Source organism: Microcebus murinus, chromosome X (genome assembly GCF_040939455.1).
Source record: "Microcebus murinus isolate Inina chromosome X, M.murinus_Inina_mat1.0, whole genome shotgun sequence".
NCBI classification, from domain to species: Eukaryota; Metazoa; Chordata; class Mammalia; order Primates; family Cheirogaleidae; genus Microcebus; species Microcebus murinus.
In genome coordinates this window covers 105,729,631-105,754,575 of record NC_134136.1, presented here as the reverse complement: position 1 = coordinate 105,754,575, position 24,945 = coordinate 105,729,631, and the positions used below count along the sequence as shown (strand labels likewise).

General features: G+C 37.9%; 1 protein-coding gene across 19 annotated transcripts in view; it reads left to right on the top strand.

Annotated features, from left to right (window-relative positions):
• Positions 1 to 24,945, top strand: part of DMD (dystrophin) — a 2,109,452-nt gene that overhangs the window by 1,985,399 nt on the left and 99,108 nt on the right. For all 19 annotated transcript variants that reach the window (XM_012756891.3, XM_012756894.3, XM_012756895.3 and 16 more), the window contains one exon: positions 21,259 to 21,333. In XM_012756891.3, coding sequence (XP_012612345.1) covers positions 21,259 to 21,333 — 75 coding nt within the window. The remainder of the gene's footprint in view (positions 1 to 21,258; positions 21,334 to 24,945) is intronic.

Genomic DNA, 24,945 nt, shown 5'->3' with positions numbered 1-24,945 from the left:
TCTTTAGCTTTAGGGCAGCAGACTAAAAATATCAAGGAGAAAAAGGCTTATGGAAGGTGTAGACCTTTTTATAATCTTATTTTTATTGAACATTAAAACATACATATTTGGCGGGGCACAGTGGCACATGCCTGTAATCCTAGCACTCTGGGAGGCTGAGGTGGGAGGATTGCTGGAGCTCAGGAGTTTGAGACCAGTCTGAGCAAGAGCGAGGGCCCATCTCTACTAAAAAAATAGAAAGAAATTAATTGGCCAACTAAAAATATATAGAAAAAAATAGCTGGGCATGGTGGCACATGCCTGTAGTCCCAGCTACTGGGGAGGCTGAGGCAGGAGGATCACTTAAGGCCAGGAGTTTGAGGTTGCTGTGAGCTAGGCTGACGCCATGGCACTCTGGCCTGGCCAACAGAGCGAGACTATATATATTTTATTCCAGAAATTTTAGAAGTGAAGTGAAAAAGAGAATGAAAATCACCTCATATCTTAGCACCCAGAAATAGCCACTGTTTACATTTTAGAGTATTACTTCCAGTCTTTTTCCTCTTCATTTTTATAAAGTTGTTTGAGATAATATGTTTAAAATGTTATATCCTACTTTATTCGCTATTATAAGTCTTCTCTTAACAATTCTTCAGGGATGTTATTTTTCCCAAGTTGCATTTTACTGGAGTACCACTTTGGTAAAAAAGTATTTCCCAGTATTTTAAAATTATTTTGTGACAAGGAAATCTCAAATTTTCTGTGAATTTGTGGAAAGCAATCCTTAAGATTCTGGAGGCTTATTACTAACAGGCTTCTGAGAAGAAAGCCAAGTAAAGTGTGATAATGGTTCTGTCCAACAAGCAGCTTACATATAAATGATATTCCAGAATAAAGTCAGTGTGGTCAAAAATAGACAATGAATGATCAGAGGGTTGATAAGTAACATTTATCTGATGATAAATATAGTTTATGAATTTAAGTGAACAGTTTTCTACAACAAACATTTTAATGGATAAAATTCCCTTCATCAAATATATATGATCTCAAGATGACAAGGCAACTATCCTTGGGAACTTTCAACGTTACAGAAAAATCTTTGCCCTTCTTAGCAAACAAGTTTAAACAGACACCCAACTTTATGATGAGTTTCTATAAGTTTTAATTTTTATAATAACTAATGTGTAAATATTCAGTTACCTTCAACTTATCTTTCTGGAAAGCTAGAACATCTAGCAGAGTGTTTTATCTTCTCAAAACATTTGTGTTTGCAGTTTTCATGTTCTTTTCAGTGTTCTTACTTGTGTCAGTTAAAGCTTGTAGCTTCTTAATTCAGTTACATTTTCTGGCCAAGATGCAATTAAACAATATGGAGCTGATAATTATTTCCACAATTGTTTCCAATCTTTTCACTGCTCTAAGTAAGACTGTGGGGAGCATCTTTGTGCATAAAGCCTTTCCATATTTGATTCATGTAAGTGGAATCACTGAGTCAAAGGGTATTAACATTTTAAGCTTCTTAGTACATATTGCCTGAAACTCTCTCAAAAGGTTATAGCCATTTACATTGTTAACACTTGAGAGTGCCCATGTAACCATGCCCTTGCCAGCATGGAGCATTATTTTTACTTTTGCTATTATAATAGGAAAAATAAAACTATCTCATTGTTATTATTTGCATATTTTTGATTACTAGTGACCACAATTGTTTTCTTTTATATGTTCCATTGGGTGTTTTCCTCTTTTTCCAGTAATGCAAAAGCAAAACTGATTTACCCAAACAAAACTCTTCCAGATTTTTCTAATATAAGCTTTTTTTCATTGTGATGAGGGACTTTTGGTGATGAGAGACTCCTGATTATATAAGTACTGTATAGTTTTTGAGTTATGCCTTAGCTTTCTCTTTTCCCAGCTAAATAAGCTTAATCCCTTTATCTGTTGTCAGTGGACCTATTATCCACCCATTAAATTAGATTTTATTCTCTGTACCAACTCCAGTTTCTTCACATTTTAAAAATAATGCAGAGCCCTAAACTACAGTAGTTTTCTTAATGAAAGGCTATTCAGTTATGAATGGAGGTGGAAGATTGCTTCCTGCCTTTTGAGTGATGAAGACTCATACATACCATAGGAATGGACAGTTTACATTTACAGCCCCCTGTGAGGCGTTGATTTTTTTTCACTGTAAATATGAAGTACTTAGAATGTTTAAAGCCCTTCTCTGGGTAACAGCATACAAAGAAACATAAGGCATTACCCCTGTCTGTCACCCCAGCTGGTGTGACACCGACACCAGACACACAGTGGACCTCATGATGTATAAAAGTTTTTGCCTAGAGAGTGAAAGACACCAGCCCTACTTGTGGCCAATGGGGGAATGCTTAAGTTATCCTATGTCATTCCTTTCTTTGGAACCCAAATAACAGACATGTTATTTTATTTTATTGCTGACGTTAATAGTTTAGTAATGCCAAAATATACCCATTTTGCTGTTCAAAGTGAATTTAGATGTTTCAAGCTGCAATGACTGAAAAGTTTATAAATTCAGACACACATATCTTATTGTTACCTATTATCTTTCTACCTGTTTATGTAAGAATTCTAAAGAAACATCTATGTCAGCTTCACAAAAGACCTTGTATCTTCTTTGGGGAGTAAAATGGACCTACACGAAATAGTTAATAAATGCTATAAGACTATGTACTTTAACTAAAAATAAGATCAAGGTCAGATGTATGGTACCTTATATAGGTAGCAGGCATAATATTGATTAGAATCATTAGGGAGGACTGTTTGGAGAGTAGGAAAAAAACATTGTTCTAGGAAGGAATTTTGTAATACTTAGGTAAAGTAAAATGTAGGGCTAGGATATTCTAGATGGTGTAGCAGCATAAACAAAGGTATGAAAGACTGGCTTGTTTGTGTGTCAGTGAGGACATTGTTCTGCAAGAATCCACTCCGTTTTTTTTTTTTTTAAACCTGATTCAGTGCCACTAAGGGCAAATTAAGTACCTTAAATTATAGAATAAGAAATTTAAATTGCATTTGATTGGCAGTGGGAAAACATTGTTGAATCTTCAGAAGAGAGAGATGATGAAAGTCTGTGTTCTGCCTTTAATAACAGGAATTTGATGGAATATTTTAAGGATGATTGGGGAGGGGAGAGATTAGTTATTTTGTTTTGTTTTGTGCTAATTGAAATGAGGAGGTTCTCTGGATAGCAATAGGGGAAAGATAAGGGAGTATGACTCCAGAAGTTTTCTTACCAAGGTAGGATTGCCTGAAAGTAGTGTTAAGGTGGATAGGTTTTAGAGAAAAGGGAAAAGATAGAAGATGCCTTCAAGATTTAAAGCCTTGATGACACAGAGAGTGGTGATACCATTGAACAAAACAGGACATTGCAGATTGATTGGGACAGTAGGGAATAGCTCTGTATTTTATTCATTTATGTACTTATGGATTAATTTACAGTTCATCTTATAAAAATTTATTTTTGACAGTTTATATAAATGTATGTACTTCCATACTATAAGCATATATTTCTCATTAATCCTCTCAAAAGCCCTGTGAAGTATATTATTATCTCCATTGTGCAGATGAGGCTCAGAGAAAATAGGTAATTTGCTCACATAGCATAGCAAGGATTTAAATGTACTTTTAACTGTTAAGCCAGTGACTTAGCCCCTGAGCTATACTTTCTTCCTGAGAGGTGACAGTGGCATTTTGAAGAGGAAATACCCCAAAGCAGGCGTCCGGGCCCTTGGGCCACATGCCTCCATTATCCGGCCTGGGTGTTTTTGTCGCCAGTCTAGGACATTTATCCAGCCCTCCGGGTGTTTTTGCAGCCGCTGCCAGTCCTGCTTAGCAGCTGACTGGTCCCGGGCCCACAGTGCACACTCTCCTACAGTCTGAGGGACAGTGAACTGGCCCCCTGTTTAAAAAGTTTGAGGACCCCTGCCCTAAAGCCATTTGAAAAGGGGAACTGAAGAAAGATTTTAGAGTCATCACCATGATAAAAAGATTACTTGCATTTTTATTGCACTTTATAATAAGAAGGGGGGCAATATAAGGTTCCTAACTTGAGCAAGTATATATCCTGAATATATCCTCTCTTAGAAGCTTTTAAGATACAATATCTCATTTAGTCTAGGATCAGGTGCTATTATTGTTCCCTTTAAAAATGAAAAAAGTGACACATAGAAAAGTTAAGGTTACTTGCCCAAGCACACTGGAAGACTGTATAGTAATTAAGAGGAATGGATTTAGGGTCAAAGGGATTTGAGTTTTAATCTTCAGGCCTTTGGTTCCCTTATTTTAAAAATGGGAATTATAGGAGAATTTGTTATTTATTGCAAGCGTAGGGTAAGCACCTAATAAATGGTAGCTATTATTATTATTATTATTTTACTGCAAAGCCATAACTAGAGCTTGTCAGTTTTTCTTTGTTAGTTTTTTCATTGTACAGTAATATTCTCTTGGAAGACAGTAGATGAGGCCAATAATTTGGAAGAAATCACAGATAGAGAAATGTGGAAAAGAAGACAGACTTAACACTCATTTAAAAAAATATATGCACATGATTTTAAAAAATCAAACATTACAAGAGGATAGTATTGCAAAATAAGTCTCCCGCCCACTTCCCCAATTTAACTCCTCAGAGGCAATTAATAGTATAGCTTCTGTGTTTCCTATGTTTCCTTCTATAGATATTTTATGTATATTTTAGATAAAAATATGCCCATTTTATACATTGATAGCATAATATTCTGTTCTTTGATGCCATCACCTTTTATGTAGTAAAACTGAAGCTTTTTTTTTTCTGTAGAGGAACAGACTGACAGATTTTGAATGAAGACTTGCTCTATGGAAAGTTATTATACATTAGTATTTTTATAAGACAGAAAGCCAGAAATAGATGTAGGAAGTTTAAAGTGAGCAACTTGTTGCCCTTAAGTCAAACTGGACAACCATTCAAAGCTTTATAAATGCTCACTGGTTCTCATGACTTCAAAAACAAATTTTTGAAAATTTGGGGGAAATCAGACCCTGTTTACTTCTGGGGAAATTTGTTTTGCAGTCACCTACTTGTCAAGGTTAAAGAAATTCATGGGCTCTCTGTTCAGATTGGGAGCAATTGGGGACTCTTAAGCTGAAAGAGCGTTGAAGTCCCACTTAGAATGAGCCTTTATGGTTTAGCCTTTATGGTTTATGGCTTTGTCAGGGAAGGGATGCTGCAGTAGGGGAGGAAAAGACTTGGTGTCCAATTTGTGTTTTCCCCCTAGCTGACTAGGGAACCCAGGACAAGTTACTAAGAGCTTTTTAGTCTTTAGCTTTCTCATTTGAAAAATGAAAATGTATAAGTAGAGATTTCTAGTTTTAAGGTGCCATATATTTCATTCTTATTTAATAAAAAATTTATATATATATGTATATACACACACACACGCATACATATATTTCCCCAAAGAATATCCATAAGGAAGAGGTAGAGATAAGTTAAAGCCACCCAAAGAATTTAATTCCTGGTTGCCTGGTAACCATTAAATTCTTCAGCAGTTTGGCAAGAATCACATTCCTGCCTTGAAACAAGATTTAGGCCTTTCCAAACCTACCCTCAGGCTGTGTTCCAAAAGTTTATTTGTAAGTTAGTTGCTTACAACTTGGAATAAAATGTCTTATAAATGGTGGTAAGGTCACCAAATCACAGAATCTTACTTAACCATCAGAGTCCTGATGCACTGTACTTTGTGGATAGAAAGCAGCTACATGTTTCTATGGGAACAAAATAGTTTTCTGGTAGAAACTTGCACCGCAGAGGTTGCTTCCTCTCCTCTATATGCTTCTCTGGATAAAGACTGGACATTTCATCATTAGTGGTCTAGTTACCTTCCTGGTCACTCCACCATTCCGCTGACCAGCCAGCTTCCTTCCCCATGGTTGTTGTGCAAAGGTTTCTATGATATAGCTCAGTTTCCCCACCTCACCCCTCATCCTCTCCATCCTGCCTTGAGTCTTGGTTCTTCTGAGGGTACTGCCCATCACCCTCATGCTAATTAGAATTACACACACTTGGCAAAGAAAGACACGTTTCTTCTCTAGCAGAGAGATGGGGAAAACCATTAAAGGCTTTGGGTGTCAGAAAGATTTGGCCTTGAATCCAGGCTCTGGAAATGCAGCGATACGGAAATTATGAAATGTCTCTGAGCCACATTTTCTTTATCTTTAGTGAAGTTGGTAATGCGAAACTCCCAGCCTTGTGAGGACTTGATGGCACCAGGTCCATACAGCGTCTGTTCCTTGAGCGCTTAGTGCGTGTTGGCACTTCTGGCTTGGGCCAGCCACTTCTGTTTGTCTCTTCGCCTCTATAAGAAATACTTGGATAGAAAAAGGGCTGAAGTAAAAGTCACCTACGTTTTTTTGTTTGTTTGTTTGTTTTTTAAACAGAGTCTCGCTTTGTTGCCCAGGCTAGATGAGTGCCATGGCGTCAGCCTAGCTCACAGCAACCTCAAACTCCTGGGCTCAAGTGATCCTTCTACCTCAGCCTCCGGAGTAGCTGGGACTACAGGCATGCGCCACCATGCCCGGCTAATTTTTTCTATATATATTAGTTGGCCAATTAATTTATTTCTGTTTATAGTAGAGACGGGGTCTCGCTCTTGCTCAGGCTGGTTTCAAACTCCTGACCTCAAGCAATACCCCCGCCTCAGTCTCCCAGAGTGCTAGGATTACAGGTGTGAGCCACCACGCCCGGCCAGTCACCTACGTTTTAAGAGAAAAAGGCTGCTTTAGGCTTTTCGGCAAATATTAATTAATAGTTTTGTCCAGGATTTTGAGGAGAATAAAAGCTGGGTCAGATGGAATGTCTAAAAGCAAGCTGAGGTGAGAGGTGAGAGAAATAAAGAGGTAGTAGAGAAAGGGGGAATGATTCCTACCTGCTGTGAAGTAGGAGGCAATTGAAAAGAGGGTGGAGCCCTGCACATTGCTACTAAAAGGAGAAAGGGAGAAACTCCTGTGGCTTCAGGCCATCTGTGAGGCGGACAGGGGAACTCCCAGTCTGCCTAATCCTTGGAATGCACCTTCACACTGGTAAAGTGAGAGAGGACATGCTTTATATCTGGCAGCTTCCAAGTGCAACATAGTTTTGAGATGAAATACTGTTTTTAGATTCAAATGTATTGTCTACACACACCAAAGGATGAACATAAACCCTTCAGGCATCCTTTATTAAAAGCACCTCAGTGTATGTCAGAAGACAGGGCAGTCCATTATCTAATAAAGAGCTCCTGCCATTGATTAATTTTATAATAACTGCAGCTGCTAAATGATTGCTCTTTTTTTAAAAAAGAATGGTTTACATATTAGTCTTTAGCAGGATTTAATCATTAGTATTTAGTTTCCAGAAAAATTAACACATAACATTGAAAAGAAAATATTGTTCTCTGTCACATGCTTTATTTTCATACACGTCATACCATGACTAGGCTTCTGGATGCCTGGGCAGTTTGAGTCACGCCACCTGTTCCCCTCCTCGACTAGAGTATACAAAACACAGAAATGAGCATATTTTACTATGTTCCTAGATGCTTTAATATCTTGAATTGTGTACTATCTTGGACTAATTATTCATGCATATGCATTCAACAGATTCTCTTCTTCCACCTCTCAAACAACAACAATAATAACAACTGCAAAACCCAAACAATTTATATTTCCTAGTAAGATTAAAGTGTGAGTATCAGCCTAAGGCAGAAATGTTGCAAAGAAGTTTTCAAGATGGTTCTTGTGCCTTGTGCTTTTCCCATGGTAATTAAGGTCAGATCTCCACGGAAGTTCATGTCGGCATCCATTTTATTCATGGAAGATGATTGGAGGGCATGAGTAGTGGGGGTGTGTAGATGTTGGGGACCAGAGAATTGGAAAGAGACAGAGGATGCAAATCATTTTCGATCAGAACCTAAAACTTATACTATTAGATAAAAAGTAGATATGAATCTTAATTTGAGTTTCAAAGCATATGACTAAAGTTACCAATACTTTTTTAAAAAAATAAAATAATAAAATAAACCCTTAAGTGCTTATAAGTAAGCCAAAAATCTCCTTGGATTCAAGGAGACTTTGCACTAATGAAGAGAGAAAGATATGAACATATCTAAAGAGTTAATGAAAAATTGGTTAATTATAAGTGTTCCTTTATACATAGACACATTAATTTCCAGAGAAATAATTTATGTATTTTAAAATTCCAGTCCTTATCTCACATCTGGGCAGAGTCAGACTTGTGAACGTTCCATTCAAAACAAATGGCTAACAACTCTGCAGACTTATTTATGTCTAGAAGAGTGCTTTACCCATATAAACTCTCCATTATAAAATTGTTTTAAACATTAAATTAACTGTCAAGCTGTCCTGTGTCAGTGGCACCACCTGGTAGCAAGGTTGGGGAACTTTTCAATCCAAAATCTCTTTACTGCTAACTTCTTTTCTCCACTCCAAGAAGGATGGGGGGGGGGTGGATTATGATCTCTGTTTGCTTTTCTGCATTTTGTTGCTTACAGCTCAACGTGTTAGAAATGCTTTTGGGGCTGGGCATGTGGTGGCTCATGCCTGTAATCCTAGCACTTTAGGAGGCTGAGGCAGGAGGATTACTGGCGGCCAGGAGTTCAAGAACAGCCTGGGCAACACAGTGAGATCTCTTCTCTACCCATAATAATAATAATAATAATAATAATAATAATAATAATAATAATAAAAATTAGCTGGCATGGTGGCATGTGCCGGTAGTCCCAGCTACTCAGGATGCTAAGACAGAAGGATCACCTGAGCCCAGGAGTTCAAGGTTACTGTGAGCTGTGATTGTGCCATTGCAGCACTCCACCCTGAGCAACAGAGTGAGACACTGTCAAAAAGAGAGAGAAAGAAAGAAGGGAGGAAGGGAGGTAAGGAAGGAAGGAAGGAAAGGAGGGAGGGAAGAGAAAAGAAAAGAAAAGAATAGAGCATTTGGCTGCAGGTAATAAAACATCCAACCAACTATATCTTAAGCACGTAAGAGTTGATGTTTTTTATATAACCAGAAGTCTGGAGACAGTCAGTAGAGAGCTTCTATGGAAGAGTTTCACGATGCCATCAGAGACCTAGACCTGTGTGTATTCTGCTGTGCTGTTTTTTAGTGAGTGACTTTTGTCCTCATGGTTCCAAGATGACTGCCTCCCCTCAGGCAGGAAGAAGGAGAAAGAACTTTCGCGCCCCCCCCCCCTTTGTCTTTCAGTTTAGGAGGGGAAATCCTTTCCTTCAAATATCCTCTCTGAAACATTGGTCAAAACTGTGTCCATACAGCTGCCCTGGCTGGATTAGGGAATGGTGATCCTCTAGCCTTTGTAGTAGAGAAAGGCCAGGGAGAAAGAATTTGGGAAGGGGTGTTGAGTGAGCCAACCTACAATATCTGCTACAATTAAATAAATACACCTGCATCATCTTTCTCACTAATAAGCATTCTCTTTTAGATCACTTTTTTTCCTTTTTGCCTTTATTCCAATTACTTTATTCCTTAGGAAAGTCATGGTATCTTTGTTAGATGTGTTTTGAGAAAGAAGCCCCAGCTCAGGTTGTAAGGAGTAAACAAAAGAATAATTCTAGTGATTCCCCCATAGAAGTAGAAAATTATGTTATTTGAAGAAAAATCAGATGTAAAATCAATTTCACCAACAGCTTAAGCCTGGTAACAGCTAGGAAGTTCCTTTTCAGAATCTAATTCTACTCCAGACGCATTCATTGAGCACCAACATTTATTGCCCTAGATACCAGGGATACATAAATACACAACATAATCTCTTCAGAAGTCTCCATTTCCTTTTCTCATTTTTTCTTTCATTCATTCTCATTTTTCTTTCATTTTCTTTCATTCCCGAAGTATAAGAATGAAAGATAAGGGTGTTTCTAATTAGTTATATCAATCATTTTTATCCATATTGCTATAGATTTTATTTTTATTGTATATTGAGTATTTAACCTTAAATAAGCCTTTATCATAAATACCATGGCTAATAGGGGAAATTTTCACTTCCATTAACCTTAAAAATGTTCATTGGAATTCTGCCTATGTCATGTTGGCAACTGCCTTTGTGTTTGATATGTAAAAATACACAACAGTCTATTTGTATTATTTGTTTGTGTATATCAGAGGTCCTCAAACTTTTTAAACAGAGGTCCAGGTCACTGTCCCTCAGACCGTTGGAGGGCCAGACTATAGTTTAAAAAAAACTATGAACAAATTCCTATGCACACTGCACATATCTTATTTTGAAGTAAAAAAACAAACGGGCAAAAACACCCCCATGTGGCTGGCGGGCCGTAGTTTGAGGATGCCTGGTGTGTGTGTGTGTGTGTGTGTGTGTATACACACATGCTCATGACTAAGATTCTCTGCTTGACCAAACTTTAATCAGGCTTCTGAACCTTCTCCTAGGTCCACCTGTGCACTTCTTTGTATTACCCAGTTTTAGTAAGAATCCTGCTGAGTCAGTTTAGCAAGACCCCCCTCCATATTTGATCACCCTCCATAACTAATATGGCTCCTTATCTTCTACCATTCCCCAGGTGATGTCTGATCACATGGCCTGTCTTCAGCAAAAATCCTGTTAAGTTTCTTTAGCCAGAATGCCCCTTTTCCCTGATGCTTCCTCTTAGTAATTTTCCATTCATCGACCCCCACCCTACTCCTTGGCTATAAATTCCCACTAGCCCATGTTCTGAGTACTGAGGTCTGTTTTCCCCTATTCTAACATTCCTGAATCAACTCTGTTTTTACCACTTTAACTAGTGCCCAGGTCTGTTTTTTCTTTGAAACCTACGTAACCAGAGTTTTGTATGTGTATATTGTTTGACATATCACAAATACCTAAGATATGTGTATTGATTTTATGCAGGTGAATAATCTTTTTGTTTTCCCAGTATTTTAGAAACCTGAATCTTTAACCCCTGAGCTCAGTGCACAGTTAGGGCCCATAATAGTTGCTCAAATAAATGTTAATTGATGCTCTTAAATGCATAAGTAATTGTCACTTAATGAAATATAGTCAGGAGACTGATTATGGGTTTTGGACTGTCTTCCTATCTGTTCTTGTACTGGAAAAGTAAGTGTATTAAGGCAATATTTTTGGCCACACAATCATTTAGTTTGAATTTATTAGTAAAAGGTGGAGTCGAAAGAATCAATAGCTGGAAAGTTTTTGGAAAACCCAGTAACAACTGTTTCCATGGAGTAATTTGAGCGAAAGCCAGATAATATCTAGTTCTTGGAGGGACTCCACAGTAAGAGCCTTTACATGGACCTGAAAAAGACAGAGTGTAACTGAAGGGTAAATGTAAAGCTATGGGGAGAATCTAAAAAGAATGCCTTCCAGAGCCAAGCTGTTAATTTAAATGACTGAAGGTGACTGGGTGAGAACTGCAACAACCTGAAAAGCTTCTGTTGGGGCCTCAGCTCCTGCTGACTATTGTCATGCAAAAATGTGGGTCCCTATTGTCAGGTCTTCAGGTTCTTACTGTGAAGCAAGATAATGGGAAATCGACAGATTTTGACTAATGGCAAATCATTTAACAATTTAAAAAAACATTATATGAGCTCAAACTGACCAGCCAGTCAAAACCAAAAAACAAGTCTGCAGACTAAATTCAACCAGTTTGCGACCTCTGGTCTATGGTTACCAGAGAAGTAATGGAAAGAGATTGGGCTTTTGGGAAAAAGATCATATGTTGAAATCTTGGGAGATAAGGGTGGAGAAATAAGTAAGCTGAGAAGGTGTAGCCAAGGTAGAAAAGTTAGCATTTAGGAAAATTTTAGTTGAGACTTTCTAACTCAGGAAAGGGAGAAAGATGAGGTTAAATTAAGCATTAAAGCGATGAAGAAATTCACTGTTGCTTATTTTCATCATTAAAGTAGGTTTTCCACAATTCCCCAACTGTGAGAGAGCATGATAAACTGGAAATAGGTAGTGTCAACCATATTACAAACAGTATGTTTTTGCAATCTAAAAAAGTTAGGGCACAGGGCAAACACGAAGGCTCATGCCTGTAAACCTAGCACTGGAAGGCTGAGATGGGAGGATCACTTGAGGCCAGGAGTTCAAGACCAGCCTGAGCAAGAGTGAGGGAAAAAGAAAATAGAAAAGTTAGCTGAGCATGGTGGCATGTGCCTGTAGTCCCAGCTACTCAGGAGGCTGAGGTGGGAGAATTGCTTGAGCCCAGGAGTTGGAGGTTGCTATGAGCTATGATGACACCACTGCACTATAGCTGGGGTGACAGAGTGAGATTGTCTTGGCAAAAAAAAAAAAAAAAATGAGGGCACCAAATTTGATAAAAATTATCTGTGAATTTGGCTTTACATAGATATGAAAATTAAGTCACATTTGATCATATTTAGTGTCTTACCTTTATTATAAAGGGTAAAATTTAATTAAACTCCTTCTGCCCTAGAAAATCTGGGATGTGTGTTCACTTACAAATAGAGAGTGGTAAGATTGGTTAATTAATGAAATTTAGAAGAGAGTTGAAAGGAGACTGGGGTACCTTTGTAAGTCCATGCAATTCTGAGAGTTTTGTAAGTAATTTTGTAACTCATGTCATGATTGAGAAAAACAGTAGAGCAGTATCTGAAAGTTCCAAGCCAAAGAAAGAGAATAGTGTTGTCCATTCCAATGGTGAGAATGGCCCATGTGAGTGTAAGTTGCCTGTCAAGAGGGAGACTGGAAGGTAAATGCATTGACTTGATTTCTTGTGGTCATAGCTGCAGCAAGAAGATGACAAATAAAGATGACCAGAAATTGAGGAGCAATTTAATGACTGGATACCTTGCCGAAGTTGATGTTCCTTTTGGAGATAAGGATGGCAAATAAGGAAGTGCTTAGATAGAAGAGATTTTTAAATGAGTTGACAAAAGAGAAAATGGCAGAGTAAATATGGGGAATACAAGAGAAGGAAACCGAAGATAAGGATTTACTTTCTTTCAGTATGCTGATTTGGCCTTTCCTCCCTCTGGCTTTAGTGCCAATCTCCCACTCCCAAACTTCATTGTTCTTGAACTCCCCTGGGGTCCTGAGCAGTTTCTCCTGAGATTAAACCTCCTGCCTTCTGGGAGCTGGGAAGATTGGCTGTATGGGAAGGGTGTCAGAGGGAGTGTTTAGGGCTCTAAAGACTTTTGGCTAATGCTTGTTATCTTCAGCCATATTTCAGCCTTCAAGGGAACTTGGAACCTCCAATTGCTGAGACTTCTTGGCTGCATAAGTCCGCAGGCTTCTTATTAGCTCCTCCCACTGCTTGCCCCTTCTGGTCTTGGCTTCAACCTCACTTTCTCTGAGCAGCCTGCCTGCCCTGTCTTTCCCCTATGTATACTGTCTCCTCACTTCCTGTGTGTTTCCTTCACCCTTTCACCACAGTACAGATGAATATTTCATTACTATATTATCAATCTCCTTCACTAGACTGCAGACTCATAGAAGGCAGAGATCTGTTTTGGTTACCAGTGTATTCCATGTACTTGGCATGGTTCCTGGCACATAGTACATGCTCAAAAAGTATTGAAAGGATCAATGAAAAGGATTGTGGAAATGAATGTCTTAAAAAGCTATAAAACAGGCCGGGCGCTGTGGCTCACGCCTGTAATCCTAGCTCTTGGGAGGCCGAGGCGGGCGGATTGCTCAAGGTCAGGAGTTCAAAACCAGCCTGAGCAAGAGCGAGACCCCGTCTCTACTATAAACAGAAAGAAATTAATTGGCCAACTGATATATATATATATAAAAATTAGCCGGGCATGGTGGTGCATGCCTGTAGTCCCAGCTACTCGGGAGGCTGAGGCAGGAGGATCGCTCGAGCCCAGGAGTTTGAGGTTTCTGTGAGCTAGGCTGACGCCACGGCACTCACTCTAGCCTGGACAACAAAGTGAGACTCTGTCTCAAAAAAAAAAAAAAAAAAAAAAAAAAGCTATAAAACAGTTTTGCCTAGAGAATCTTTTTAGTCATTAGTATTATTTCAAATGTATACTTAAATATATGTTTATAATTAAATACATCTCAATATTATTTTAAATATAATAATTAAAATATATAAATATATATTTAAAATAATACTAATGAATTAAAAAAGACTAGGCAAAACCATTTTATAGATTTTTAAAGGCATAATCCTCTCATCCTTTCAATCATTGATATTAGTATTAGCATTAATCATTAGTAGTATTTAAAATATATATTAAATATAAATATACTTATATATATTTATATTTAAATGCACCTTTAAATATATATCATTAGTATTATCTTAAATGTATACAAATGACTTTTTAGGCAAAATTACTTCATAGCTCTTTAGAGGACATAATTCTTATGGATTATATGTTTTATATATAATAAAGACTTTAGGAATTAGAGCCCAGAACCTGCCTCACTTCCAGCTGGAGTAAAAGGAACATGGCACAGCGATGTCTATATGAGTCAGCTTTCCATTATCTGGGGAAGAATTCAGGTCCCAGAAGTAGTACTTAAGATACGTAGTTCCCCCCAAAACTTCATATTGCTCATTCGTTACAGAAGCTGCTTTCTCAACAAATCTTTTTACCAGAGCAGCTAACAATGGGCAAAACTAATTTGAATTTCAACTCTTCCACTGCTGCTAAGAAGTATTGAGACTCTGCTGAGGAAAGCCAAGCAAGAGGAGGGAGCCAGAAAGGCCTTCAACAATTCACAGCCAGGATTCTGTGCTTTTATTTCGCAGTTGAACTTTGCAATATTTTTTGGTTCATAACCTCTTTCTCTCTTCCTGAATTCTGAGTCTTCCACATTTGTACCAAACTAGATACTTTATTGCTTCTCTTCTTCATTCTTTAGAAGAATTTTAGAGAGTCACTGGTGGCAAATAAGTAATAACCATTTCACATCTGGAAACATAACTTGATGGTAATTATAAATTCACAGACTAGGCTTTCTGTAGTTCATGGAAGTATGAATGTGTAATTCCTATTTATCTGTGTGTGGGTTTATTTTCCCCCAATTTAAGTAAAGCTCTATGTGGATGACGAGGTTTTAATGAGCTTAGATTTTATAAGGCCTCAAATATATCTAAAACATTATAATCCAAGTATGATGTCTTAATGTTTCTTTTCTTTCGGCTAATTCTTTAAAGATACGTTCCAGAATTCCTGGCCTGTTCTTGAAGAGCTCCCAATAATTCTAAACTTCTGAAGCCCGGACATTATGACTTAATTTGCTTTCAAGCCAAACTTGGTTTAAATTACTGAGTTTATCTCAAGCCTCATTAAGACCCATGGTTCTTGTTTATTCTAGTGAGCTTGAGCTGGCAAGAATAATTCTTGTTATGTGAAAAGTCCATTAGAATGCTCCAGGAAGAGTGAGGCTGGGGAATCAGAGACATATTATTATATTTTAAAATCTGCCACTTTCCTATAATAGGAGGGATGTAGGGGGAGACTGCCTTGTTTTGGCTTCTTGGGAAAATTTGGAAAATTATTACAATAGACATATAGTAGGAGTTTAACACACATTGTATGCCAAGCACTAAATTTGGAATTGTACCAAGAAAATATCATATGTCTTCTAAATTTTATTTTTCACTCATGATCACCTGAGAGATTTGGATTCAATTTCTTTGGGGAAATAGAGTTGATAGGAAGAAACAAAGACCACAACACCCATTTATCTGTTGAAATAATCTTTAGCCATGCAATTCTTTCCACTCATTAAGTTTATGAGGTCATTATCGTTCTTTCTACCCAATAGATAAGCATACTGAAACTTTGGGCCTTTCCAAAAAGTCTCTACAAGCCATTGGAAAGGTGGACTGAAGCACTCCTTGTTTTAAATTCTAGATCTCGGTTCAGTCAGAGATAGCAGGATTTTTGCAGTATTATTAAAAGACAGAAACAAGCTATAAAATTGAAATGAAGGGGCTTAATGTTTTCTTTCTACAATATCTTCTGAATTTTCCGATGACTTTAAAATGCCGAGTTGGTTTTTTCACTCTTTTTACAAAAACATGTCTGACCTGTGTAGATTTGTGACTCAAATATGACCAATTGTTCCTCTTTTCTGGTGAATTTGACACCTTCCACTACTACCTTCCACAGACTGAAAGTAAAAGTCATAAAACAAATATTTACCAAAGTCAAGAAAAATTCACAAGCTAAACAAAGGGGAAAAAAAGACTATTACCTTTTTCATGCTTCAAAATTAAAGATGAATGGGTGGTTGGTAATTCAACTTGAGAAGGTAGATGGTTTGATATTTGTCCTCGTTCCTTAAGTTTCTAGATTTCTCTATTTTTAGGCTAGAACAAGCCCTGGGTAAAATAATACAAGTTATGAAAAGGAATGTACAGTTCAGCATTTTTATCCTTCTGAAGTGCTCTTTCTACCAGCTGCCATGGAAACATGGTGTAACTCGTTTCTTGGATAGTCTCACTCCTCTTGAGTTCCGGCCGTGAGAGCTAGTGAGCTCATTACAACTTGGATCAGAGTCCTGGAAAGTTAGCTGTTAGGGAAAGTGGGGGCTGGCCTCCCATGGGACACGAGAATAAGGGGGCTTTAGCTTTAGTAATCTTCATGCATATTTTAGCTACACAATCATCTCAAGCTTCAGCCTGGGACAGTGTCACATTGTTTGCAGCTGTATCGCATCTTGAGGTTTCTATGTGCATCCTACACACTTTCACAAGGCGGAAACTTATCTCTTCCAGCTGTAAGCCAGAGAGAATGGTGCTGCAGATTCCTAGCAACACATGCATACTCAAACAACACAGGCAGTTAACTCTCTTGAGTAGGACTTTCAAGGCACCAGAACTCCGTTGCAATTCACTGATGGTTTGTGGATATAAATGTGCATGGCTTCTGTAGCGTAGTGATGGAAACTAAACATTTTCCTTGCTGCTTTCTTCTGGTACTCCTGAATCACTCTTTGAGAGCAGTTTGGACTATGGTGCATAGAAAACTGGTGGCAGAAGGCTTGTTCTCTGCAGTGGGTTGGAGGTAGGCTGAAAGGGTGTCAGGGAGGATTAACTAGAGGCAGAATGTGTCATACTTAGAAGGATTTGGAAGGAAGGAAAGTTCGAACTGCTTTAGGGAAGCTGAGAGCACTGGTAGAGCGGGAACCTTCCAGATGCTTGTCTCTGATTCTCTGCCACAGTGATTCATGCCCTGAAAGAATCGGATCATCCTTGCTTCTCCGACTTGGATCTCTAGCTCCTGGAAGTTGCCAATTCTTGATATGAACTGTGAGATTTGGATGGCGCTTCTGACCTCGTTTAGATCATTTGTTCTGAATTCTGAATAGAACCAGGAAAATTAGAAAGGGGAGTAGAATGGGGGTCATAAGAGAGGGACCTTAGTTTTATGAAAGAAGAAAGATGGTAGGAAACTAGGCCAATGAGTTAATAGGCAGTTGTAAAGGAGGATTAGAAAAAAAGGGGGGATAGAAGAGAAACCTTGTACCAATATCTTCTACCAGGATGTTTGGTTAGCACATAGATGACACTCAATACTTTTGTATAAGTAAATGAATGAAAGACAATTTGGGGTTGGAGGCTTATCCTTTGGAAACTGCTACAGGCTGGTGTTAAGGGAGAAGGAATGTATAGTTTGCTAAACGTGCATTTCTGTGTCTTTACAATGCTTATTTTATAAAGAGCCAAAGGCACTCAATTATGAGTGTGTATGAAGGAACTCCACATTAGCAAGGATAGGAAAAATGTGATAGTATTGATGAATGGTGTTACACCAATCTGGAGGAAAAGACAGGAATTGGTTTCTCCTATATTAATGTCACAAGACAACTCTTACCATGAGTTGGCTGAAACTGCTCAAAAAGGTAAGCAGTGATGAATGGGGAGAAGAGACAAGGGAAAAACCACTACTCTTAGGGGAAAGAGAATGAAGGGCAACCTAGATAAATGAAGTTCTATTCACCAGAGAACAAGGTCTAGGGAAAAGTTAATTTATTATACTTCGAGAAGGAAGCTGTGCATATAACCTTTCAAGACACTCTTAGACGTTTTTAATTTATAGAATACCTTTTTTTCGGTGTTCATCACAAATAAGAGACCCACAAATATATCCCAGAGGTGAGTTTTTGATCTAACTGACTTTAATTATTAAATATTCTCCCAAAAGCCCACAAAATGGAATGTAGCAAGATAGAAAGTAAAACAAAAGACAATCTAGGTTTTCTTTAACAAAGAAATTTATACTTGAAGTTAATAACAACATGGAATAAGAAACTTTATTAAAATGTAAAACTAAAGATTCAATTGTACTTGAATGTCCTTATGAATTACCAGCGGATCTTAAATGTTGATTCTGAGTCATAGAATCTGGGTGGGGCCTGAGATTCTGCATTTCTAATAAGCTCCAAGCAGATGCTGATGGTTGTTGGTCCTTGAATCACCCTTGGGCTAACATGGACCTACGTAGGTTCTCTTTGGTAGGTGTTGGTAGCCACCCATGGTGAGGTGGCTTCACCAAGAAGGAGGTGAGGGCTTCCTTCTTAGCCACATCTTTGCTGCCAGGCTATAATGAAAGCAAGTCTCAGAACAAGTTCTGTCTCATATGAACATTTATTAGGCAGGGGTTACAAAACAATCTTATAGCCTGTGCCGGAGGCACAGTGAAGTCACAGCACTGCCTTTTTGAGTGCTCAGTGGGAGGTGTTCTCACAGTCTACACAGGGCACAGTCCTCTATCACAGTGGTTCTCAAAGTGTGGTTCCCAGACCAGCAGCAGCAGCAGCAGCACCTGGAAATTTGTTAGAAATTTGGATTCTCAGGCCCTCCCCAGACTTAGAGAGTCTGGGGGTGAGGCCTGGGAAATCTGTATTTTTCAACTAGCCCTCCAGGCAATTCTGATGTTCATTCAAGTTAGAGAACCATTGTTCTAGCGGCAGGATTCTGTCAACCACTTAACTGAATTCAGGCAACCAAAAATCCAATGAACTACAGCTGGACATTTTGGAATCCAGTTTAGGGCACCATTTCTAAAGATTGAGGGCCTACTAGATTCTTCCTAAACCCTGTTCATGTAAAGGTGGGGAATGTTTCTAAACCTTTTCCAACAATCCTCATATTTCACAAGCCACTAATATCACCAACGCAAGCCTATCTGACATTAATTAGGATAATTAATGAAACCCCTGGTGTAATAGGAGCTAAATATAGCTGAATCACTTAAAGCGGCCGCCTCTGGAGTGAAGCTTTTTGATTAATTGCTAGCCAGCCACCCCTGGAGTGTACATTCCTGATTAAGACAACTGACCGCCTCTACAGTGTAGTTTAAGCTAACAGGCACATACATCATAGTGTACTGTCCACGTGAGGGTTTTTAAGAATTCTTAAAATTTACTTTATTAAGGTATAATTTAAACACCATAAAATGTTTCCATTTTAAGTGCGCAGTTTGAATTTTGACAAATGTATACACCTGTGTAACCAGCACACCAATTAAAATATATAATATTTCAATCACCTAGAAAATACCTTTGTGTTCCTTTGCAGTCAGCTATCCACTCCCACCTTACCCCAGACTACCATCTCTCACTGTATCTGAGTTTTATCTGTCCCACAGTTTCATATAAATGAAATCAAACAGTATGTATGGTTTTGTTCCTGGCTTCTTTTACCAAGTTTGGTGTTTTTTTTTGTTTTTTTTTTTTCAGATCAGTTCACATAGTTGTGTTATCAGTAGTTAGTTCCTTTTTATTGCAGAGTAGTCTCCCATTGAATGACTATACCACAATTTGTTTATATATTACCCTATTGATTTGTTTCCAGTTTGTGGCTATTATGAATAAAACTGCTATGGACATTCATGTACACATCTGTTTGTGAACATGTTTTTATTTATTTTGGATACATATCTAAAAATAGAATATTTGGGTCATAAAATAGATACATGTTTAATTTCTTAAGAAACTACTAAACAGGTTTTCCAAAGTTGTCATACTGTTTTGTATTCCCACAAGCAGTGTATGAGGGTTCCAGTTGCTCTATATCCTGACCAACATTGGGTATTGCCAGTCCCTTTTATATTTTTATGCTGAATAGTTTAAATTACAGACATTGTGTTCCTTCTCCTAATTTAAATTCAGGCTTTTATGTTTGGTCTCTGCAAAAACCATAAAGCTAAAAGTGCTAACCCAAGTGACTTGGATATGGATTAAATTATTGCCTTTTGCTAATACCTCATTAGAACTGATTTTATGGATGCCATTTGATTAGGGCACTTAGTCATGTTTACCAATATGGTTTTTCTTTTTAATCCTTTTGTTCATTTATTCATTCAATCAGTCAATCAGTCCTCTAGTTGTATTAGACCTGCTTTTCCAGAGATCTGTTGTATATTAAGTTGCTGGGAAATATGACAGAAGTAGGTGACAGGGTTCTTGTTTTCAAGGAGCTTTTTGGAGCTGGGTTCTTGAAACATACGTACACAGAAATGCTAGAAAAGAAATGTAGTCCAGTGTCTATTAAGGCTTGTACAGACTTGAGTAAGGACATCATCTAAATATAACTTCCTGCTAGGTGACATGAGTCAGGACTTGATAGACAGGTGGCTGTAGAAACCACAGTAGCATAAATTGTTGAGTGGTTACTCTATGCTGAATATTATAATGATTGTGCCTTGGAATATAAAGCCAGATGTTTAATTCCAATTATATCTTAAAATTTATCTCATATACATAGATATATGTTAAGGAAAAAAATACTCAAAATGTTAACAGTGCCTATCTTTGGGTTATGGGATTATAGATGATTTGTTTACTTGATTTTATATTTTTCATTGATTTCTAAGTTTTCTACAATGAGCATGTATAACATTTATAATCAGAAAAAAATGTTATATTGTCACCTGATTGTTAAGTTCTTATAGCTATTTCAATAATATGTTCCTTGTTCTCTTTAATCTTCCGTGGCAAAGATTCACTGCAATAGATGAAGATTACGGTCTATTAAAAAAAATGCCCATCCTTCTTTTCTCTCTTGGGAACAAGGACTACATGAATGCCCTGCAGGCTATGCCACTATAGTCCTTCACAGAACTTAGCTTTCCTTATTGTCAAAGGGCAAAAGGACACATCGACAGAATTTCACCTCCCAAAGCTTGGAGCATAGACACAATTTTTTAAGGCTATTTTCGTGGTTGTTATAGTTGTTGGCAAATCATTGGGGGTTTTGTCTGTGTTTTCTGATGAAATAACAAATGATCTTTGTTTCCTCCCTTTTTTTCAGCTGACCTGAATAATGTCAGGTTCTCAGCTTATAGGACTGCCATGAAACTCCGAAGACTGCAGAAGGCCCTTTGCTGTAAGTATTAACTGGTACTTAAAAATCTTGAGAATTTTTCTTTGCTTATAAAAAAGTGCCTTGGGGATATTTTCACTTGGAGAGGGGAGAAATAGCTGTCACAAGTCCTTTTGCAACATAGCATTCATTCTTTAAATTATCTTTGGCCTAGTGTTTGCCAAACACTATTAGACTATTTTATTTTATTGTTTAGATTCAATCTTTTCTGTTACCATTTCTCAGCTACTAATGTTAAAGTGATAAGATATTGACAATTTTTAATTTTCCAACTAATGGCATTGGCATCCGTAATTGCCTTTATGAAACTTGCATCACTTTTACCATTCTACCTTTGTTTCTTCCTTTTACAAAATGTATTTGGTTATTAGAGGACTGTGACTATCTTTTTTTCTTTTTTGTGACACGAGAGCCTTCAGAAGACTGTGACTATCTTATCCAAACCAACATTCACAGATATGTGTGGTTTATTAGCTTGAATGCCGACATTCAGATGGATGCCGAGATAGAGGAAAGATGACAAGATAGCTTTTGTGCTTTTTTGTCATAAACCTGTGGGAAAATCCTGAAGTGTTATATAGCTCTATCATTTCTTCAGATAGTTTATGTATAACTCTCTGTTATCAACAAAGTGAATTATGGTATAATATTGTTTGAGTGTCTATGTGCATTGATGATATGCCTGTGAAACGGACAGGTACAGTTCCTATCCTGATGGAACTTACAGTCTAATGGGATGTCCATAAAATCTGGAGACATAAGAAAATGTACACGTAAGATCATGAAGATTGTCTATAATTGATTTAAAAAGTGGCATTGTCTATATTTCTTGGATTTATGGGCATCCTGAGGAAAAGTGAAGAGATACTTTTAATGTCATGTATTTAGTTGTGTAATAGTGGAAGAATGGGGTACCATGTGAACAGCTAGCTGTGTGGGGTGAGGTTCAGAGAAGGTTTGTTTGAAGAGGTGATTAGGTGATTCTGGAAGAGTAAGTAGAGCTCACTGTAGGAAGAGCATTCTAGTCAGAGGGAAGGGAATGAGAGGAGCCCAGAGAAAGCATGATGCACTCAGAGACTGAACATACTTCAGTGTAACTAAAGCACAGAATTCCAGGGAAGGGCTATTGGGAAGTATTGGGCTGGAGAGAGAACCAGGAGGCAGATTGTGAAAGTAGTTTTTAAATCCAAGTTAAAGAATTTAAAGGTCAGTGGAGAGCCATTCAAGAGGTTTTGGCAAGGGAATGGCATGATTGGATTTTCATTTTAAAAGATCATTCTGGCTGTGGAACAGAGCATGGTTTGGAGGGTTGTGGGACTGACAGGAAAGAGACTCACTGCAATAATCTAAACCAGTAACATGGTGGCCTGAATTGGCAAAATAGAGATGGAGATAAGTGGAGAGTATTTACGAATATTTAGGAAGTGGATTTGACAGGCCTCAGTGATTTATTTGATGCCGTAGGTGAAGGGAAGTCAAGGTGCTTGGCTTGGGATACCAGGTGAATGGTAGGCTTACCTGGTAGAGTTGGACATGAAGCTGTATGCTCAGGAGAAATATACAAACAATATTTAGGACTTATCAGCATGTAGATGCTGCTTTTGTAACCATGGAGAGTTTGAGATGGCTCCAGGGGAGTGTAGAGTGAGAAGGGAAGAGTTCTTCAGGATAGAGGTTGAGCAACCTATAAAGGGGACTGCAAAGGAGTGGCCGGCGCAGGAGGAAAATTCTGATAGGTTATACTGCTACCTACATACTGCATGGGGACAAAGAGGAATGGACTGGTCACCAGGGTCAGATGTTGCTGGGATGTCAGGATGCAGTTGGGGAAAGTATCCATTGGATATCACAATAAGGAGGTCCTTAACTTTGGTGAGATTTTAGAGGCACAGTGGAGGTGATGGAGTGAGCTCAAAAGTGAATCAACAATGGGGATGTAGACATGGTTGGTATGGACCATCCATACCATTGGGCGAAATATATTTGTGAAGGGGGGAGGAAGTAGGGTGGTAGTTAGCTGGAGGGGCTGGGGGAGTTAATGGAGATATATATGCATTCATGCATCATTTAAAGATAGGGTTGTGTTCTGAGAAATGTGGAATTGGGAAAATGGGGAATTTGATATTGTGAAAATTTTGACCATTTAAGGTGATAATCTTGTAATAAAGTTAAGGTCTGAATGTAGAATGATTTCTTTAAATTTTCACTTTTAAAAAGATTTGAAATTCTCAGCATTTCCTTTCTGAGTGTGACTTTTCTCATACTTGGAAAAAAATTCGAGTATAGCAAAATTAAGGTGTATTTATCTAAATTAAGTACTGAATTCTCAAGAACGCTAGGAGGATGTCATGCATTGTAAGAAGATAGAATGAGGAATTTGCCAATTTTTTATTATTGAAAACGTGTGGTCACATTACTAACTTTTCAATAGATGATTTAAAAATTTCCTCTTAATTTTATATTTGCTTAGGTTTATCTTCCTGCCTTTTTGTCATTTTTATGCCTGCAAAGCCATGATAAAGAGCTATTGTTTGTAGTGCAGGCAAATAAAACTTGCCCTGACTAGCCTTTCCTACCAAAGGCCGCCTCTACTAACTCTTACTTTAATGAAAATTAATGATGTTATCTCAGTGATTTCCTGATGCCAGTGAAGAGTTTGAATTACAGATGCCTTAGAAAACATGCACTGCCACCTCTATTAAGCACTTGATCTTATTTTTTTCACTTCCCTATCAAAGTTTCAATATTGCAGAAAACCAAACAACACAGTTTTATCCACTACAGAGAATTCACTGTTTAAGTGGAGAGCATAACCATTGACCTATAATGTCTCCAGTTTGTAATCAGTTAAATGTATGACTCCATACTGCCTTTCAACACATCGTGAATGAAAATTAAACTTGATAGAAAAGCAGAAACAAAGAGAAAATCTTGGTAAGAAAGAGTTATAAGCTGGTTAATATGGCTGATACCCCATTGAAAGTTATGAGGAAGATAACCTAAGCTTTTTCTTTCTCGCTTTGTAGTTCTGATGACATATTCCATAGGTGTGTAGCTTCTAAAAATAAAAATATAGCCAACTTCTAAGAGCAGAAATAAAAATGCACTTAACAAAGCAAGTGTATTTAGTTTATTAGTGTGTGGTGGGTTGGAGAGAGCCCAAACCATAGGGCTAAATATACTTCAGTTGATACGTGTGACAAATATTCTGCAAACATCAAGAAACACAGAACAATTTGCCTGTGTTCAGCAACTAAAACACATATTGTAGAGATTTGGTACAGCCTAGAGTTGTCGGAATAGTGACGGCTTCCAGACTAACCCTCACCACGACAAACCAGGTGAAAAATGTACTTCCTTCTCAGTATATGCATCTCACCTTTTGAAAGTACACTAAGGGTAGCATTAGAAAAGGTTCAGTTGCTAAAGAAGACTCCCAGGACCCACAATAACATGGCTTACAAATCTACAGTCTACTGCCAGAAAAGGCTACATTAAGACAAGAGCATTAAAATCAGGATATGGATCCACAGCCGCAGGCTGCCTCCACAGCAAGGCATCTCAGGAGGCCAGTATAATTATTTTGCCTCTCCCCTACAAAAATCTACTTTGCTA